The sequence below is a fragment of the Pholcus phalangioides genome, unplaced genomic scaffold, assembly GCF_987345545.1.
Source record: "Pholcus phalangioides strain wild (caught in Gottingen) unplaced genomic scaffold, Ppha-v1.0 ptg000039l_1, whole genome shotgun sequence".
Classification (NCBI taxonomy): Eukaryota; Metazoa; Arthropoda; class Arachnida; order Araneae; family Pholcidae; genus Pholcus; species Pholcus phalangioides.
The window spans coordinates 13,943,522-13,966,047 of NW_028301625.1; the positions used below are offsets into that span (position 1 = coordinate 13,943,522).

At 34.5% G+C, this 22,526-nt stretch overlaps 1 protein-coding gene across 4 annotated transcripts in view; it reads left to right on the forward strand.

The window, feature by feature from the left end:
* Nucleotides 1–22,526, forward strand: part of LOC149065606 (twitchin-like) — an 834,903-nt gene that overhangs the window by 560,992 nt on the left and 251,385 nt on the right. For all 4 annotated transcript variants that reach the window (XM_089253452.1, XM_089253454.1, XM_089253453.1 and 1 more), the window contains 5 exons: nucleotides 3,096–3,203; nucleotides 9,958–10,149; nucleotides 13,326–13,430; nucleotides 16,466–16,663; nucleotides 17,231–17,415. In XM_089253452.1, the coding sequence (XP_089109578.1) occupies nucleotides 3,096–3,203; nucleotides 9,958–10,149; nucleotides 13,326–13,430; nucleotides 16,466–16,663; nucleotides 17,231–17,415 (788 nt within the window). The remainder of the gene's footprint in view (nucleotides 1–3,095; nucleotides 3,204–9,957; nucleotides 10,150–13,325; nucleotides 13,431–16,465; nucleotides 16,664–17,230; nucleotides 17,416–22,526) is intronic.

Consider the following 22,526-nt stretch of genomic DNA (forward strand, 5'->3'; position numbering starts at 1 on the left):
TCTGGGACCATCACAAGGGTTCCATGTGACAGAAGGAAGGATCCCTTTCTCAAACCGATAGAAATCTCATTGTTTTCTCGCCTTCCATTTTGTTGAAGCAGACCAGACTTAAGCAGTTGTGAAAGGTGCGGTCGCACGTGGTCGCAAAATTTAGGGGGGGGGGCTTATTGTAGCCTTATTGTAAAAGGGGCATTTTTGTAAAAGAAACCCTTTTCTTCTGAAATGGGAAACATGATTTTTTTTCCCTCCTAAAACTTTCATTTCGTGGGAGAAGAAACAGCTTCCAGTTTCAAACCCTGATAACATCAATGCTTATGGCTATTACAATTGGTGAAGGAGTTCCAAAGAGCATATGCAAAGACAGGGTTTTTCAGTTTGACCAACATCCCCTTTGGTGCCAGAAAGTAGAAGTAGCAGTGGATATATTCATGTGGGGTAAGGTTGTTGTCCCCATAGGATTGTAGAAAAGATTTAGAACCAGAGCTATGGCATGACTAAATACTAATTCAATTGGTTATGAATAGTGCCACAATATATTTGGTTGGTACTTGCCAAATTATTTTAAATTTAATTCACTCTTGATGACTCGACAGTCTGCTTAAAGACCAAATTTTTAGTTGACCTCTTCACAGTCAACACTTTCAGGTTTTAATTATTGTATGCTATTCTGAAAGTATCCATCTACCTTAACCAGTCAGGTGGTTACGACGGCATACGCAATCACACCAATTTCTAATCGAATTATTTCAACTTTTAAAAACTAATTAGTAATTATTTTAATTATCATAATTTTTTTTGTTGGTGATTTTAAAAAATGAGGAAGTCAGTTTAAATGTATTCATAAAAATTTATTTTAATCATGATTTCAATCATGAAAATTCATTTTATTAGCTTCAGACTTTTGAAAAGGAGAAAAAAGGAAAAAAAAGGACATTAATTGGACACCTGACCGGTTAATTACCTTACTCTATCATAATTACATTCAAGTAACCATTGAAAGCTTTTTTTATAAATTCAAAAATTTGCATAATAAAATATTTTCATATATTAGGCTCGTGGCAAAAATAATTAAGAAGAAAAACCATGACTTGTTTAAGATTCCAATAATGAATCTTAGAAATTATTACTAAGTATCTTATCATAGGAAATAAAAAATAAATTCATTAATATATAAATTCATAAATATAAGCATATAAGCAGAGATGGCTTTCGCGCTGTGCCACCCGCACAGGGCACTGCTATAGGGAAAAAGTACTAGATCAGGAGTAAAGAGAAAAATAATTGCAGAAAAGTTTAGAGAGAGAGAACGTGTTTCGTGTCTGTGAAAACACTCAAATTGTAGTGCATTAATGACTCTCAAAGAAAACTAACTTTTGATGCCTTTTATCTAGTTGTGAATTTTCGGGATTGCTTCACTGATGTGGCTTATATGCCAAAGTGACACGTAACCAATATCTCGCATGGGTGAGAATTTTGCCTCGAGGCTCGAGCCACCTATGGTATACAGAATTTCTACAAAAATATATTTGTGTTTTTTTAAATATTTATTTTTATTTTTACAAATAGTTTGAAATTTTTAACATCCTTCAAGGAGGGGGGCACCCCCCCCCCCCGGCGTACGCCTGTGTGAACACCCATTGGTCGAAAAGACATCTGACGCCCCTGGATTATACAGCTCATAGTAGCCTTGCTGTACTAAAAATTGTGTAATCATAAAAGACATAACCCTAAAATCATCAACTGCATCAGCTTTTGATTGAAATATTATGAAATCGTATAAGGTATGGGAGAGAGATGGTTTGTTACTGGTGATAAACTTGTCATTCAAGTGAATTGATTGCATGGTCAATTATGATACTGCATTAACCTTTTCACTACCACATTATCAAATTAATTAACTTGGTACTTTTTAAAGTTTCTTCTCAGCACCATACCCTTACAATAAAAATAAAAAATACCTATTCAAATATTTTGAATAATACAGTTGCATGAATATTTAATTATTTTACCACGAAGAATACCATAATTTGTTTTATACATTTCTTAGATGGTGGCTATGGCCTTGAAAAGAAGTAAAAATTGTAAAAATATTAAAAAAAGTCAGATGAGAGCTAAATTCATATGCAGTTTTCTTTTGAATTACCTCTGCAGTTTACAGTTGTTTCAGTATTGGTATTAACCAATAGTAATTTCTTTAATTTTCTAAAACTAATGTCTATTTTAAAAGCATCTCATTATTTGTTTTTCACATTTTTAATTGTATGAATATCCCCCTAATTGTTTTTTATTAGTCACATATCAGCCAATGCCCTCTTCCCCTGCAGATCCAGTTTTTCTTATATTGAGTTTGTTAAGATTATTGACAATAAGCACAAATGGAGTTTCATCACATTTTTATTATTGAAGCTTTAGGATTTTTTCAAAGGAAAGACTTAGAATAACATTCCAAAAACAGGAAGCCAATTCAGTGGTTTTGCAATCTGGAAAACAAAGTTCCAAAACATTCTTTGAGTATGAAGATTTCTGAATTTTATCACTTGGTTGTGTGTGAGGAAATTAATCTAAATCTATCATTAAATCGTTGAGCAGTCATAATCAATTTCAATTAAGTTCTATCTAGACCATATAGTTTTGCCATTAAATCAAGGTTTAACTTCATATATTCTTTTATCATTCACTAATTAAAAGTTTTTGATGACCTATAAGGTTATAGGAGAGATAGTTTGTGGTTGACCATAAACACTCCCCATAGCAGTAACAAAAGAGTAGTGCCAGGTGCAACAAACAAACTTCTATACTCAAGTAACTGAGGAATCTGTCTTGACTCAGAGTACGTAAATAACTTACAGAAAGGGTACATAAACAAAGGGAGTAATTTATACTGGCCTTTACACGTTATTTTAGGTAGTGGGGGATAGGATAGTGCCTACATTATATTTGATTCTACACTATGTTGAAATATGGTATAATAGGTATGTGCAAATGAGATAAAAATTAATTTTTATACAATTTTCACATTCCAAGAGAATCTATGTCAGTTTTCATTATGCATTACCATACTTTTATTTTTATGAACTTCGAAACAATTTCCACAGATAAGCCATCACCACCAAGGGGACCAATCGAATGCACTGAAGCAACAAACAATTCCATTTCACTCAAGTGGATCAAACCAGAAGATGATGGTGGCTCAGAACTAACAGGTTTGCCATATTTTGATCTAATTTAGTTAGAATTTTGTTAAAAATTTTGTAATTTCCACATTTTAAGAAGAAGCAAAGCCATATGATCTATAAAAAGAAAGGGTTGAAAAAATATTAGTAAGCTTGATGCTGGCACCTTATCATAAATTTCACATAAGACTATGTATTTATTCCATATAAATAAATAAATACAGCATTTTTGTCTGTAATCCCACATATACAATGATTATACAGAGTGTTTATAAATAAAGTTGACGTTCTGAGCTCTGTTTGCAGTCTTAACTACCCATTAAAAAGCTATGAAAGTTTATACAGGGATGGCTTCTGAAATGAAAGTGAAGGTGCACACCTCCCTAGCAAATGTCAAGTCATGGATTCAATTTTTGAAATGTATTTGATACTTGTCAAAGAGGATAGTTGAAAATAACGCAAAGCCCTTCTCAATTACGAAACAGCAAGAATTGATTTGCAATGAAAGTCAATTTATTGCTCTAGCAAAATGATTCACAAGAGTCTATCATCATAATTAACATCAAGCAATACTAAAACATGCAGCCATGAAAAAAAACCCATCAAACTATAAATACATTTCATAGCAATAAAAATAATGCCATCTGCCAACATATATCTAATTTGCATATCAGTACAAATTTGACATTCGCCCCATCTTACTGATGCAAATTGAAATTGTAACAGTGTAACAAAATGTCAAAAATATAATCACAACACTGTTGAAGTTTTTACTATTTGGTCAACATATCCGCAATATTTTGTTTACCAGTAATGTGTAATAATTTAAACTTTTCTTGATCTAATAATTCCTTAACAAAATAAAACCTGGTGTCGATATGTTTTGTTCTTTGATTTTCATTACAATTTCTAGAAAAATATATTGCACTTTCATTATCACAATAAATTCAGGGTATATATAGATATGGTAATTCTAATTTTTCACAATTTCCTGAAATTCTCATTAACCAAATTACTTCTTTCACAGTTTTTGACAATGATATAAATTTGGATTCCATTATTGATAGTGCTACACAACTTTGTTTTAAACTTTTCCATGAGATAGGTACATTTCCAAACATTACAATATATCCACTTATTGATTTACGATTATTTCTATATAATGCCGAACTGGCATCTGAATAAGCAACTAGTTCAAAATTTTAACATTTATTCAGATTTATACTATAATTGGCACTCCTTATAACATAATGTAAAATTTTACATAATATTCTCCAATGTATTTCATTCAGATTGTTACAAAACTGAGATAATAGTATTACTGGATGCATGTCAGTCTCGTTTTGTTAGCCAAGTAAAGCAGTGATCTAATCCTCTTGGGGCTCCATGTGAACTCCCCAGGGACTCTGTGGCAGCTCGAGAAAAATACAAAAAACATTAAATTCGGAAAAAATAATTATAAGAATTTTTGAATAATAATAAATCAGTAAGTTTGGTGAATGAATAAAAAATAGGGCTAGTCCTTCATAGAAATTATATACCAGAAAGGGCTCCATAAGTCAAAAAAGGTTGAGAACCACTACTTTAGAACATTGAATCACTTTTCTGGGATTCATCGGAATTTCCAATGTAAATATTGGAATATCAGTATATTTTTCTTGAATTAGATTAATATAATGTTTGTAATGCATTAATAATTTACCATTGATAATTTCAAATTGAACTCCTAAGGAACATGTTATACGACCAAGATCTTTGCATTCAAATTTACTCTTAATTCAAGTCTTTCTCGTAAAGTTTTGTCAAGTTTTTTCTCGTAATTCAAGAACATGATTTAATTTTGACATATCTTTAGCAAGGATGGCAAAATCATCCACATATACAAGAATAATTACTGTACAATCAAATATGTATTATATACACAATTACAACCTGTAATTTTAACAAAACCTAATTTTGAAAAGTCTCATCTAATTCAAAGAACCGTTCTCAGCCCAATTGATGTAGGCTGCCGCCTTATTTAGTTTCAACGCATGATCTTTTAAGTCAGGAATATTAAACCCTTTAGGTTGTTCCATATGGATAATTTTATTTAATTTTCCATACAAATATCCATTTTTAATGTCCAAATGTTGAGATGTCCGACCCGTCAATACAACAAACGACATGAATAGTTTAACGAGGGTAAATGAGACTACCGGTGAAAATACTTCATTATAATCAATCACTTCAATTTTTGAAAATCCCTGTACTACCAAACAGGGTTTGTATCTCTTTGTTTTCTCAGATTCATCCTTTTCAACGTATACACTCACTTATTACTAAAAATTCTTGCTCCCTCGGGTTTTTGAACAATTTCATAGACATCCCTGTTTCTTAATGCTAAGATTTCATCTTCCATTTCTTTTTGCTAATTTTGTTTTTCAGGAAGTTGCTGCAATTCTTCTTATGAACTGGGAATTTTCACTTCTAGAAAAGTTACCTCTGCGTCACTATCTAAGGATGTTGTATCAATAAAATGTAGATTTTTTGAAATGAAATCACCTGAAAAATTAAACTTATCAGGGTTAAATACGATTCCAATTTTTGAGCAATACTCATGAGCATTATTCATGCTTCTTAAAAAAAATTTCTTATCAGAGTAATTTCTGAAAATCGTATTTCAAAAAGTGTTTTAGTTATGCTACATGCACCGTCAAACTTTGAATTGCTAGTTTGTTTGAACCCTCTCTGCCTTTTTAATTTACCTTTATGCTTACACTCAAATTTGAGATGTCCATATTTATTGCAATAAAAACAAGAACCAATTTTAGACACATTTGATACATTCTGCAATAAAGATTTAGGTTTCCTGCTTTCAATAACATCATTGGATTAATCATTGATGCTCCATTATATTTTCTGATTTCCTTGTTTTTGTCATACTTTGACAAGCTCAAACGGCTGTTTTCCAACAATAATGCTTCAGAGATTTTCTCAACAGTGAAGTCAATATCATCAACAGTATACAATCTTTGTACAACACCATTAAATTCAATAGGTAAATCTCGAATTAATAAGAAACTCACATACAAGTCGTCAAGTTTATGGTTACTCTCATTGCACAGAAATGCAGCATGCTTTACACAATTTATGAACATTTATATTGTTTCATTTTCAGGATCAAATTTGATGCTAAAAAATTCATCTAATTGCCTTACCAGTTTTGCTTGACTGTCCATATTGAAATTGTCTTTCAACAATGTCCAAGCAGTTTGGCAACTGATGACAGTACTAATTAAATGCCATTGAATTGCAAATTAAATCAAATAAATGTGATAAAATTAGAAAAGAAATATTTTTGAAAGCTGATAAAAAAAGACCTGTAAATTATAAGTCATATAATCACCCCTATATGCATAATGGTGTGCTAGGGTCAAAGCACTGTGCTGAAATAGAGAGCTTTGGCAGTCAGAAGGGAGAAAGGAAGTGGATTGGTTACGCAGGTTATTCCATTTCTTTTGGATGGTTAGGAGAAAGTGCCCATGGGTATTTATGCTGCCATCTAGCTTTTAAATTAGAACATAATATTGTGAAAAAAGAGTATAAATTTCACAATTTGCATTAAACGATTATTGTGGCGACTGCTGCAGCTAAACAATGATTTTCAACTTTACAAACTATCAGTTAGGCTCACTGCACAAATTATTTACATTCATGTTGCACCAGCTGATTTTTTTAAAATTTAGTTATTATTCTGGTATGGCATAAATGTGTACAGAATAATGTAAAAAATACACTCATGTCCATAAATTGAGGATAATGCCAGGCATTTAATCAATGGCATTTAATTAGTACTGTCATCAGTTGCCAAACTGCTTGGACATTGTTGAAAGACAATTTCAATATGGACAGTCAAGCAAAACTCCAGCAAATAAAGGTTCAGAAACAAAACAAACGTTACTTATTCATAAAGCCCATTTATTAAACAAAAGATAAAGAACAAAAACGATGGTGTATGTATGATACCATTCATAAAAACTATGATTTTTGCTCCCTGGAGCAATTGTAAAAATTATCTCCTTTACAAAAACTTACTATTACATGGTTGGTATGATGGTTAATACATTGTATGTCTCCCATGCGATGAAATACAGTCCGTACAACGCCTAGGCATGCTGAGTATCAAATTATCTATCTGATCTTGGGGAAAATCACTCCACTTAGCAAGCAATGCTCTCCAAAGTTCCGGTACACATGTAGGAGGTGGTTGACAGGCTGCAACTCGTCGGCCAAGCATGTCCCACACATGCTCTATTGGATTCAAGTCAGGTGAGAATGCTGGCCATTCCATACCGGTTATATCCTCAGATTAAAGGCATTCGTTTACGATGTTTGCTCGGTGAGGATGGGCGTTGTCATCCATAAACACAAATTCTGCGCCCATGACACCCCTAAACAAACATACATGTTGTTCCAGAATGATGTCCCGATAAATTTGGGCTTTCATGGTTCCGGTTTGAACATGCAGATCTGTTCTGGAACCCAGTATAATTCCACCCCAAACAAGCAATACTTCACCACCGTAACAGTGTCGTTCAATGACGTTGTCTTGGTGGTAACGGTACCTGGCGTTCTCCATATAAAAGTCCGACGTGAATCAGACTGCAAGCTAAACCTGGACTCGTCGGAAAATATCACACAAGCCCACTGTGATGATGTCCACATTGCATGTTCTCTACTCCAGGCTAATCGCTGCCGACAGTGAGTTGCAGTGAGCGGAACACATCTGACAGGCCTGCGAGCATATAGACCAATATCTCCCAAACATCTGTACACGGTTTGCCTTGAAACTGTGGTACCCGTGGCTGCAGATAGCTGACGAGACAGGTCGGATGCGGTGCTCCGTCTGCTTCTTTTGGCAGTTACTGCCAAATACCGGTCTTCATTTGGCGTTGAAACTTGGGGGCAACCTGTACTGTAACGTCTACTGACATTTCCGTTATCTTGGAATCGTTGCCAAAGCCTAGAGATGACACTTTGGGCAATTCCAAGTTCCTCGGATACTTCCATCTGAGTACGCCCACATTCCAGGCAGCCGATAATTCTACCACGTAAAAAATCATCCACATGCGTCCTCTGTGTCATAACTATTCGCTTATGGCACTGAGCACCTTACAGAACTCTTGTGAACAATTTCACTTCTTTGCCACCATTCCTTATATACCCCCTCTTACACTCTCGTCATTGTGACATACTATCGGTATCATCTGGTGGCTTCCTGAAATTTGCATATCATTCTTGCAGATGTGTGTGATAATTCTACAGGTGAAATTTTTACTTTAGATTTCAATTTCCGTGTGATTCTGAATTATCCTTAATTTATGGACATGAGTGTAATTTGACTAAAAAAAATTGTACATTACCTGTCTCATAATAAAATTCAAAACAACTTCAGTGACCCCCCTAGGGAATTTTTGTCACAACCCGCCACTTTGGAAACTTAATACAGAAAGTGATTAGAAATTTCTATGAAGAGGTTGGAAAATGAATTTGACGAGGAAAAAAAAAATTCAGATATTTAAAATTCATTTACCTCTAGAAGGGGTGTTTTGTTCAAATAGTAGTGCTCATGCTTATTTTTGCTAACATTTGACTAAACTGTGCAAGCTTTATGGCAGAGTATCTAAACATCTCCAACAGACACTTCCACATTCTTATTTCTTCACTAAAAAGCATGACATTGAGTGTATAAGAATATGCTTTGCTGCACAACTCTTCTACAGACATGGTGATTCTGCACCAAAAGCAGACATTTGTATTTGTGTTCTTTGAAGTGGCTTCAAATATTTTACCCTTCATTTTAGTAGAATGTATCTAAAGCTTTGTAACTTTTTTACAATAGGCTGTTAATGCCTCTACTTCAGTGTCTCATGCCACAGTATGTGAAATAAGGAAGGCAGAGAGAGAGAAAGTCATATCTCCAGTGGTGTAGATGGTAGCAAGCTTGCACAGTTTGCAAGAGGGCCTGGGTTTGAATCCCAGTGGAAACCAGATGGCTTTTCTTTCTGAGTTCACTTCAGCATAAATCCAGAAATTTATATTCCTTTCTATTGGGTAATTAAGACTGTTGGCAGCACAGGACATGACAATTTTGATTACCAACACACTGTACTTAAAAACATCAGAATTTCTCTGTAAGAATTATAGACTGCAGATTTATTGCCTATAACTTTTTTCTACAGTTGGAGTATCTAAAATATATATATATATATACTCAAGTATAAAGATAGGAGTTGACATATAAGTTTGAGTAGGAGAATGAAATTTTTTTTTCTAAGATAATGTGTTTATTCCTTAAAAACCCATTATTAATGATACATTGTAGTGATAAAATTAGGGTTTTTCACCCTCGATTTCCAATACAAGCTACCATTCATTTTTGAAAAGTCTAACCACAACACAGCCATTGATTCTGCAATACAAAAGTGCAGAGACTACATCATTCATTTATTGCCAATTTCCATTTTCAAAGATGTACAGCAACAACTAATACAGTATATTGCACACACAGCTCTATACATATGCACACAGGTTTCTCCAACAAAATGTTCATATTCAACTGCCTTTTTAGGGTGTATTACATTAAACGTCTGTTAAATTCAGAAGTTGAATGTAGGATGGTTTTTCTTTGCAGCATAATTGTTTTACGCTGTAAAAAATATTTCAGTCAGCGGTTTTTTATGTATGAATTATTTTTCAATACGCGGTGATTTTATCAATATTTTGTGTTTTATAATTTCAGGTTATATCGTAGAAAAGTGTGTCATCGGAACTGATAAATGGTTTCCTGCTGGAGGATATTGTCCTGGTCCTTCTTTTACTGTGAAGGGATTGGATGAAGGGAAGCAATATAGATTCAGAGTGAGAGCTGAAAATATCTATGGAATAAGTGATGCTTTAGAAGGAAAACCAATGACTGCCAAAAATCCATTTGGTAAATAATAATTATATATATATATATATATACACACACACACAAAACCTAGATAAGTGTCACTGAAGAGACAGATAAATTATAATGGCTTAAATGGAGTGCTGTCACTTTCAATATGCAATGCTGTAAAAATTGCATAAATTTAAATTTTTTTAACTTTTCCATTAAAATATAAATTAAAATGGCAATACTAATAAAATCTACAGATTACAAAAGAAAATTGATGAGACTCTTTTATACTTTGCGTTTTACATCATTTAACTCATAATTAAATATACTAGTGCATTGTGTTTGATTTATTCCAATTATATTTATTTATTCTATTTTAAACTGATTAGAGCAACTGATTGGAGTTAACTTTTTTCTCCAATACATTTAGTGCTTCAAGCTCTTCATTGTAGTTAATGATGAGATATAAGGTTATCTTGTGTGTGTGTGTGTGAACACAATTTCTAATTATGACTTGAAGTGAGAAGTACGTGTACACTTGATGGCACACAGGGCTTAAGCAATGGAAAGAGACTTGATTTTTTGAATCTCTTCACATTGGAAGAACAAAGGTGTCGGGTGGATATGATTGAAGTGTTTAAAATTTTCAATAGAATCTACCATGAGTTATTAATACACCTGCAATCGACTGCTTTGACATGAGTACACCAGTATTAATTGATAAGGGACAACTCCAGATAGTGGTGTAGGGAATTTTTCTCCGATAGGGTTGTGAATAAATGGAATAGCTTACCCCCAAGTGTCATGGATTCTAACACAATTGATACATTTAAAAAGAAATATAATAAACATTTTGGGATAAATCTAGAACCTGTCCATACTTAAATAAGACAACCATAAGAAATTTTTATGTGTGGGCAGTGTATTATATTTCATTATAATTATTGGTTTTTTATTGCTCTTTTTTGGGTAGCTATATTTTTTCTATTTCTCTTAATGGGCTGCTGTATTTTTGATATATTTGACATCCATATCTTTCGTGAGCATTTTTTTTCAGCCATCTCATTGGGCACTTTGTTGTGGCCTTTGTATTTGTAACTACTATTCCAATACTAGTAATAAGTAATAACTGCTGCTGTGATGATAGAGTGGTCAGAGTGACAGACTCTTATTGCAGGTTCGAACCAGTTCGAACCCCACTGTTGCCACAGTGGTAGTCGGCTGAAGTTGGTTTTTTGTGGTTTCCAACTTCAAGGTTCAATTGCAAGCCAATCTCTCCGTTAAAAAGTCTCATCACAGAGAGCAACAGGCCTACAATTGTACAAATATTTGATTACTACACTTCACTCGCAATTTAAAATATAAATGGCAGCACAAAAAATTCACACATAACTATATATGCACTCAGACTCTTAGGTACACACTTACACTTCCAGTACAACTCACTCAGTAGTAAATTGCTCATGGCGACAGACCAGAGTTGTGGTCGATTTGAAAGAAAGAAAGAACAAGTAATAACTATATAAACTGCTATTTTTATTTTCTTGACCACCTATTCTCTTATTTTGCGGCCCTTTTGAACTTGTTTGCCAGGAGCTATGGCTGACTTTTAATTTCTTTGTAGATATGTCTCTAGGGCATACAACATATCCTAATGCTTGAGTAGGCATTAAGAGGTCTCTTTGGCTTGCGAAAATATGGTTTTTTTCTGTCAACAGAGATATTTTGCTTAAATCTGAAGCCCCAAATTTGTAAAGGATTTTGGCAAATACCTACGGCTTGCTGTGACCCTTGTACTTGTATTTGTCACATTTTAAAATATCAGAAAGGCACAACTGTGTCTGTTGAGTAAGGGGGAAGAGGATGATAAAAAACTTCATTTAATTTATAGATGCACAATTTTATAAGTCTCTGGGCCAGATATGTGAGATCGTACTGCTCGAAAGCCAAAGACTAGAGTATAGGGTTGCGGCAGAAAGAATGCCCTGATTCGGTGGAGAGTTTGCTCGTCCTGTAGTGGGGATAGGGCAGTGGGCGTGGTCTGTTTAGATGTGTAAGATCATGGCATTTTCAAATGTCACTATTTTTTTCACATTTTCGAATGTCACTATTTTTATCACATTTTCGAATGTCACTATTTTTATCACATTTTCGAATGTCACTATTTTTATCACATTTTCGAATGTCACTATTTTTATCACATTTTCGAATGTCACTATTTTTATCACATTTTCGAATGTCACTATTTTTATCACATTTTCGAATGTCACTATTTTTATCACATTTTCGAATATCACTATTTTTATCACATTTTCGAATGTCACTATTTTTATCACATTTTCGAATGTCACTATTTTTATCACATTTTCGAATGTCACTATTTTTATCACATTTACAAATGTCTGCAGAATTATTTTACACTAATCACTTAACATGGATCCCTATAAAAATTTCATAATCCCTCTCGTTTAGCTCCTGTACAACCGTTATCTTATAGGCATGCATGTTGAGGGACTTGTGTAAAATTCTGCGTTAACTTCGGTCTGACATTTCTGATATTTGTAAATGTGATAAAAATAGCAATGTTTGAAAATGGCATGATATCGTGCATCTAAAGTGACCACGCCCACTGCCCTATTCCCCTCCCCCCCCCCCCTTACAGGACAAGCAATACCTCCACTAAATCAGGGCAACATTTCTGCCGCACCATGTATTTGTTGTATTGTGGGCATTGAACATTTTTTAAGAATGCTTTTTGCAAGCTGCATTTATGAACCTCTGATTTGATCTCTTCTACGCATATATTGTATGTACACATATATTTTTTAAATGTAAAAATGCTAGTTTTTCTACTTGATATATATATTTTATAATAGATCAGAAAAATACTATCTTTATTGCGTGTTAAACTTCAATATGGGTAGGATACTGTAGTCAGTTTTGCTGCTCCAGGAGTTAAATACAGCAATTTGCAAAATTAATTAACTGTATCTACTCAAATCTAGCACACACTTTTTCCGAATTTAAAATTTATCCTACTTATATGGGTGCATGTTGAAATTGCCGATGATATTAAGCAACAATATTAATTTTTGCTGCTGAGTAGTAAAATGATTATGAGATTCTGGCACATTCTAGATTTGAGTAAGTGTGACATTTTGAACTCTTTGTACCATCAGTTTTATCATATTTGTTTCTGTAGAGTAATATATTTAATTGTGTGATAGATCCTCCAGATCCTCCAAGCCAACCGAAGGTGTTAGACTATGGTCCAACATTTGCAGTTTTATCTTGGAGTCCTCCAGCACATGATGGAGGGAAACCAATCATAGGTGAGGTTTTTCAACACTCAATAAAAGTGAAGAAAAATAAATATGAAAAAAAACATATTTCTAAATCACTGACAAGGAAAGAGTCCAAAGGTGTCTTCTTCAAAACGTTTTGAAAAAATTATCACCAGTTCTACTCATTAAAATATGCACAAAAATATAAAAATATCCGGCGGAATTATTATGGGTCACTCAAAAACAATTGCCAATATTAATATTTTGAATACCAATAGAGGCAGGGAATGACAAAAAATCCCACAACCCTAGACTGTTAATGACATCATTTGTTAATAACACATAATCAGGTACAAAGAAAGAGGGGGAAAAAGACAAATGACTGGTTTCTAGAAGAGAGAAGCTGGAAGGGAAAGAAGGAAACGTGCGCATGAAAGAGCTAAATTAAAAAAAAAATGGATTTTTTTTGCTTATGCATTATGCTATTTTGTCTCCCATCACTTTCTTTTATTGTTATTTTCTCCCCCCCCCCTCTCTCTCCTGTTCTTTTTTTCTTCTCCTCGCTTGGTATTCAACAGAAAACAAAAAGGGGAGTTATAGATTGAAATTTGTTTTTATAGATATTGCTAAGAAGTGCGAAAGTTGATGAGTAGCCAACTGTTGCAATTTATAATAATTTTTTGTGGCTTTAATAATTGAATTCCGCCACTAATTTTTTTATTTTTATGTCTTCCTGGTGAGATGAATGGACTTTAATTTTTTCATAATTTTTGAGGATGACACCTTTGTACCCTTGTGAAAATTTTAATTTTTCTTTTAGAAATTTCTTTTTATACGTTTCTTTTCTACATTGCTGCTTGAATTGATGGTTAAAAAAAGCAGTATTTAAATTGAAAGTATGTTCAAAAATGGGGCCTATGTTAAAAATTTTTGTACATATTTAGTAAAGGGACCTATGTCATATGATTAACCGTTACACATAGTAAAAATAATATACAGTAGATTCTTGATAATCTGGCAGTGCGCTAGTCCGGCTCATCTAGTAATCTACGTTTTCAGGCTGGTTTTCTTTGAGTATAAAAGTAAAACTTGCCACAGTGTGCATGTGTGCACACAGAAGTTTACATCACAGTGCATGCTACTTAATGCAATCACATTGGAACACTGTTTCTGATAACAGTAACCAATTTATAACTATATCTGTAAAAAGTCCCAGTTGTAAGTAAGATGACCATATGTCCCGTTTGGTTGAATAGGACTTATGGAAAGATGGGCAAGTCTGTTTCTCTTTCCAACATGACAAGTTTCAGAATGTTAAATTTTGTTTTTTTTTTCAATTGTTCTGAAACAGGATTTTTCCTACTTTGAGCTTTAAAATAATTTTTTTTAATTCAGAAATTGTGAGTCAAAATAGAATTGTTTAATGTGTATTATGAATTATGATATTTTTTGTTATGTATGGTATGAGATAAGATAACAGATCTCTTGTTTGAAGTCTTCCGGCAGAGGAACTGCGAATGTGGTCAGTTGAAAGAAACTGACCAAGAACTGAAGAAATGGACCTTTTCTCTTATCTTACTCATATTTTCATTATTGAAAAGCAATTGCAAATGTACCACCATATGGATGACTGCTATGATCCACGATGAATCATAGCGATTATTGCGGCCCAATTAGGAAATTGTGAACCAGAGTATGGAAACTTTTCTCAATAAAGGAGCCTTCTGACCTCTGACATAGTCTTGCAGATGGAAAATGATAACTTCTAGAAAGAAAAAGAGTCTGATTCAACCTCAGCTTCAAAATACGTAAAAAGAAAAAACTTTCAACAAAAAAATTGATATCATAAACTGAAGTCCTAACAAATTTATTTCTATGTTGTGATATTGGTCCATTCCGTAATTGGCAGAAGTGATAACAACACCCAAATGATAAGACTATCCGTGAGCTATCCTACCAACATTTACTGTTTTTACTTGGGCTTTTCAACCAACTTCCAGTAATCCTGTGATTTCAGTGATTTGTCACACCTTGGTCTGATATGTGCCAGATTAACGAGAGTCTACTGTATAATAGAAGCTATGGTGCTTATGGAGTGCTTTCTAAACATTGATAGGTAGGAAGACAATGTCTCTCAGCTGTCTCTACATACACTTCACTGATCAATAATTTTCTTTTTTTTTTCTTTAATTTTCATAATATCCTCAAAATGAAACATAAATCTTTCTTTTGCAAATTAATTCAATTAATATTTTTATGAGTTCTAAAACATTTGAATTCTTTATCTATATGATAGAATGTAATTTGAATTCAAAAATCAAGGAGTTGCTGAAAGTTGAGCAAAAAAAAAATATCAACTGATAAAAGAATGTTCAAAATGTTCAGAGTTCATAGTTTTTAAATTTCAATAAAGAAAAATAAAAGTTATATCTGATAATAAATTTTAAATTTATTTTCATTACTTTATTCCATAAAATGTTTTGTAAAGACATCACCACTTAATCCAATTTTTTTTTTTAAATTTTAATCCTCTGTTGTGACATGCATATTCAGTTTTAGCCTTGCCATGTCCCTCATTACATATCTCATTCAAATTTCTGCTTGTATAGTATTTCTTGGTGCAAGTTGAAATGCATGACACCAGCTTATTATTATTCAAATGATACGCAACATTTTACTTGTATAATTTGATATCACAAGGGTCTCAATTTTGTATTTTACATTTATTGTTATAAAGTTTGAACTAAATTATGTCTTTGATTTCTTTAGAAAAAAATTTAGCTGATTCCTCCCAATATGTTTTGCAGCGCACTGGTTTAAAAACCTTGCTCTAAGCACATTTTTTCATAGGACATCCAGTCTCATTCAACATTACTTGATGACAAAAAATGCAAAGTCTTAATATGTTTAATGTATGCTCAATATGTTATTTGGATACAACATAGACTTTAAGGAACAGTTTTTTGACATCCTGCTGTGATGATTCGGAAATTTATTTGATTAAACTATTTTTAATATATTAATGACATGAAAAATGTCTTTGTAATTGCATGTAATTGTTTTTTTACTAACAATATTTATAGGTTATTTGGTTGAAAAGAAAGAAAAGGGTACACAAGAATGGGTTCGTATAACACCTTTGTCCATCCCTGCAACTGAGTTTACAGTTCCCAGTCTTTCAGATGGACAAACATATGAATTCAGAGTTCTAGCGGTCAATGAAGGGGGTCCAGGAAAGCCTAGTAAACCATGTGCTCCAATCACTGCTGAGAAAAAAATGTGTAAATAGTTCATTTGAAATCATTTAAGATCTTTTTGAATTTAGTGTTTGCAAACAATTATTTTTAACTTGCTTTTTCTTATGTATGAAAAAAAAGAGAAAATATCACTACAACCATTATGTTAATTTTTCTTTATTTATATCATCAGGAGATTCAATAATGACAAGTTAATGGTAACAATTAGTTATCTATGAAATGTTGAACAAGTGTATCTGTAGACAGAAAACATTTACTTGGCATTTAGAAATTTTTATCATTTTATTTTCATTTATTAGTCATGCTCTCATGCTCTACAAAATATCTTAATTATCACCTCTTCTGTTTTTGGGGACTTTAAGTTTAACTACATGCAGAAAATTTTGAATGGTGTAAAATTCTTTTATGGAATGACACTTTTTGTAAAATTTTATTGCAAATGAACAAACAAGAATTTAATACACAAGATTTTAAAAAAGTGTGTCATCAATAATCAGTAAAAAAATGATGCTTTAGTGGGAAATTTTTTTTAATCACATCTTATGAGCATTTAAAACTTAACATGCAAATAATATGTTTATTTCCATTCAGATTGTCCTGATACACCAGAAGCTCCTCGAATTGATAAGATAACTAAAGATTCTGTCACATTATCATGGGCAAAGCCAGCTGATGGTGGAAGCAAAATATTAGGTTATTATGTAGAAAAAAGAGTTAAAAATGCAAAAGAATGGGATATAATAAATAATATTTTGCACCCTGATAGAATGTTTGTGGTAAGATATTTTTTGTTAAAAAATTGTCAATTTTTGTTGCAAATATGTATATTTTTATACATAGGCGTAAACTTCTATAGGGCCCATGGGCCCGAGCCCCCCCAACATTTTTGAAGACGCGGCTCAGCCCCCCCAAAAATTCGTATGAATATGGCTTATTCATTTTGCAATGATGAAAAATTTTTTTTTAACCAAAAGTTGTCCTAATTATGAATTAGTTAATGGAAACAATCTGCTCAAAATTTTAGTTCTTTTAAAAAATCTGGATGGTCTTTGGCTTTCTTGTTCCATGACAATACGTTTATCTCATTTCTTCCCTGCCGTTCAATCCCCAATTGCACCCTCCATCGGTTCCAATTTACTGCCAGAAGGCACGGCTGAGAGGAAGATTCTTTGAGGTGTTGAGGGGGCTCTTTCTTCTTTGCCTGTGGCAAAAACTGAGTGTCTCTTCTTTTGTTCACTGCGACCGGAGGACGGCCATGGCGCCGACATGAAAATAAGCCCAAAGATGCATGGTGGGGGGGGAGGTTGAAAATTGGGAAGCAATGATATTGAAACCGAAATAAATTACACTCTATAAATAATAGGTGCCAGAACCTAGAGGCTGAGGCCATTTGAGCACACCCCCCCCCCCCCCCGCAATAAATTTTGTAAGGGGACTGAGCCTCCCAGTAATTACTGCTGAAAAAAACCATTGTGCAATGCATTCTCCCTCTCCTTTGTACACGCTTGAGTCCCGTATATGCGGGAGGACCAATAACTTTTTGGCCCCCCCCCAATGTTTTTTTGAAAAATATTGGGGAAAAAAGCACATTCTAAATGCCCATTCATAACAGATCTTGAGGACCGATGCCGAAACATTTTTCAGGGGGGGGCTCAACCGCCTTACAAAATTTTTTGGGCTCAAATATCCTCCACTCCTAGGTTCCGGTGCCTTTGAGGGGAATCAAATAAATAATAGTAAAATAAAATTAACACACAAAAAAAAAAGAAAATAAGAAATGAATGGAAAATTTCAAAGCCCCCTGAGCCGGGTACCATTGCATTCTAATACTAGGAATATGAAATTTCCTCCTTATAAATCAGGGATTCTCAAACTATCTACGTTAGCAGCACTCTTATATAGAAATTTTAAATACGGTATTTCAATAAATGTTGGAAGAGAGGTTAAAAGGTGAAATTTGCGTTCCCCCCCCCTCCCCTCTGGTCCGGCACCCTAGACATTTGACCCCTCCCCCCCAGCCCTGTTTCCAGTACTCCAACACTTAGGTAGCCAGGGCCGGAACTAGGGAAGAAGGCAATTTTCACAGGCGGAATTCTTGTGGGGAGTGCTAATTCTGGGGGGGGGGGGGGGTGGAAGAACGAAAAATATCGTTTCGATCGTTTTTTTAGTGGGGAGAGGGTGAAAAAATTACATACTCTTCCCTCCCTCCACGACTAAAATGATCCTGTCTCCGTTGGACCGGGCTTTTGGACAGATCTTTCGCGAGGACCCCGATTTTTTACAGGGAAGTGCTTGGACCTGTCGTAAGCGTAACTTGTATTAAGTCGTATGTTAAGTGCATTAAGTCGTAACTTGTATTACCTGTCGTAACTTGTTTTAAGCCAATGGGATCGAGACTCCCCCCCCCCCCCTCTTATTAATTTCGGAGAGCTGGCTCAATCTCCCCCCCCCCCCCCCCAGAAAAATCGCATGGACACGTTTTCCACACCTAGACTCGGAATAATCACGTCACGTCAGTACAGTGAGTTTCGGCCTTTATACGAAGCTGTGACATGTTAAAAAAAAAGTGGCGATTTTTCCACAAACACTTTTTCCGGCCATTTTACAGGATGCGACCTCTATTTATCGGAAAATACTGTAATTTTTTCTATGTTCCATTGCAAATTAAATTGGGGAATTTTTCTAAAAAGGATGTAGTATTTCTTACTTATGTTATTCAAAAAATTGTGTTTATTTCAAAATGAAGAATTATTCTCAATGTTTTAATAGGGTTCCTCCTTTCCCGATCAATTATTTTTTACTGACGAATTTCTATTTGTCCAGCCGGTGACCGCAAAGAGGGGGTTTTACATACCCTGTTTACGTTCGCAGCACTGTTAGAAATTTTAAATATCTTGCGGCATCACAGTCGATCTCAAGGAGGCATTTCGATGCTTTCCCCCCCCCCCTTTCCCGACAATAAAATGATCTTCACTCCTAGTTACAGCCCGTCCGTGGCATCTAGTGGCGTGTTTCCCGGGGGGGGGGGGCACTCAGCGAGCTTTAAGCACGGCCATGGACTCCCACATACTGGAGAAGGGCTTCTAGCCTGGGATCTTTGGCGGACTTTTAATTCCATGTATTTTTTTTTTTTCATGATAAAGGGGCCGCACCTTCTGCAGCTGACAAAGAGCATTTCAATAGGGTTCAGTTTCGGCTGCTTCAATGCAGGTTTACTGAATACAATCACCATTTCCTAATTAGAAGGACGGGGAGTGTATAGCGTGTCGCTTATGTGGGGAATATGTCACCTGGAGGCATCCGTCCATATGGGGACCCCCCTTCTGATCCTGAAAACTACATTCTTCTTGACGCCGCCGGTCAAGGCTTTAAAAGCTTTTGTGCTTAATGGATGGCCATCCCTGAAGGACGCCGACATAGATGATCCTAATTGGAATATAAAGAAATTACGGTGGTGAAGAAAAATCTAGACGAGGTTTGTGATTCTGCAAAATAAGAATAGCTGTGTTTGGAGCCACTTGAAGTAAACTCCTTGTTTTTCCACTGAAACCCCCCCCCCCACCCCCCACAAATGTTGAGATAGACAGTTCCACAGTAATTTATGGTTTGTGTGGACCACATTCGGTTGTGCACGTACAGTATAAACCTTCTGTTAGTAAAACATGTTGTATTACAAGAAAACGGAAAAGTTCCTCGTGATTCCGCACAGTTTCCTGACAGAAAAAGTAAGCAATATTAAATATAGTTACACATTTTTGATAAATTCCTGCATTTTAAGCATTTTCTTTAATGATAATTTATTCAGAATCTTCAAAAACAATCTAGATTTTGCAGCCCTCTAATACTTATAATCAATAAAGCGTAGTATAAAATAATTTTTTTTCTGTTAGACACATCAATAAATTAATAAAACTTACTATATGTCTTATTTTTTTCAATCATATTTAAAATTTATTTAAGAAAAATTTAAACTCCATTTGGCTTGCGTACTTGTAAAAGTGACAATATTTGAATCGAGTTTTTAATAAGAAATTTATGCAACTAAAAAAATTATTATTTTTCTAATTTAAAACCTGATATATGACTCAATATATGAGAGTAAAATAAATCTTAAATAAGTGACATGTAATTTGATTTTGGGGGAAATATACACTGTATCATAAAATATAAATAAATAAATACGGGGCTTGACAAAAATCATTAAAAAATTTAGGCACCAGCCAAATTTTGTAAGAGCCAAGCATGGTTTTTTCACGAGAAAAGTATCTTAAATAATCTTTTTTCAACCTTTCTGGGAATTGATGACCCCCTTCCCAGGGCCGCAACTAGATACTTTGTCATCTGGGGCAATTCGGAATTTTGGCGCCCCTTGCATGTAGAAGAAGCAGTTAAAGGGTGAATTCGACTCACATTCTGGTCCAGCGTCCGGAGCACCAGACCTACCTGCTTTCTCTAGTTGTGGCTCTGCTCCTTTCCATGTTGGAAGACAATTATGAAATCGGAAAATTTTGAGCCATCACTAGATTCTGATTTAGCAATCACATATACAAAATTTTAGGCGCGAATACAGATTTTCCAGTCACCATGGTAACCTGGCACTTGGGGTTTGTCCAACCCTGGAATAAATAAAGATGCATATACTGTTCTAAATATATTTTTTGTATATAGTCATTTTCATGACCCCGCCCAGGGGATTTCGGGATTCATGAGATCTGGGGGATCCTGGGAGGATATACTCAGATTTACGGCATGACTAGATCTGAATAAATTGCCTATGGCGATAGACCGGAGTTGTGCTCGTTTCAATGAGAGAGAGAGAATGAAAGTATATTTTTACTTGGACCGTGATCAAACTAGAATGGGGCTCAAGGGCAAAGGCTACGCCCCCAACAATCAAATAAATTTTTGTTAATTAAATGCTTTTGGAAAATTGGCACCAACTCAAAAATTCTCTGGAAGAAATTCCGTGTACCCCCCCCCCCCAATAGATTGGTTTTCTTGGGTAGCTCATGCTCAGGGGTATCCCATTCCAAGGGCGTAGCGAAGAGGAAGACTTGGGGGTCTGGTCCCCTCGTCCGAAATGTGAGAAAATGACCGAAAAAAGGGAAAAAGATGACCAAATCTATTGTTCTATCACTTTGGTCCCCCCTGCCGAACGAAATTTCTGGCTACGCCCTTGTCCCATTCACCTTGGTAACAATACATTAAATGATTGTTATACAGTCGAATATCCTGTTATAACGAAGTCCAAGAAACCGGAGAAAACACTTCGTTATAAAGAAATTTCAGATTGTTTGCATTGTTCCTATGTATACTTATTAGAGGGATTAGAAAACCATTCGTTAAAATGATATTTTCGCTGTAACGGTATTCGTTAAAACGGGATTCGCCTGTAATTAGAGCCCGAATTTTCCACTTAAAAAAAATGGCTAAATATGAACTAAAACTGAGAAAATATGTGCTAAAGAACAAATAACCAAGCAAAAAACGCAAATGCGTTTTTAAATGCATCTTTTCTATTTATCTCGGTGCATATTCATTTGCAAAAACATTCTCATGCAAATGATTTCTACATGTATTTTATTTAGGAATTTCTAGTTATTAGTACAAACAACATACATTCACTGACCAATTAACATCTTTGACTCTTGTCGCAAGAGCCTCCTAATTCCTGCTTTACCCAGGGCCCTGCCTGTATACACTTCAATTAATCGACGTTTTCACTTCGATTCGAACTCCCAAGTCTTTGGAAAACACCTTTTCTATCAATCGAATCACATAATTTTTCAACTGGTGAAAACGTGTCACTGAAATACAGTGTTTTACGGTTTTCAAAAACCCATCATGAAGAAACGTTGTAAGCGGAAAAACTAAGCGGGACCGACTG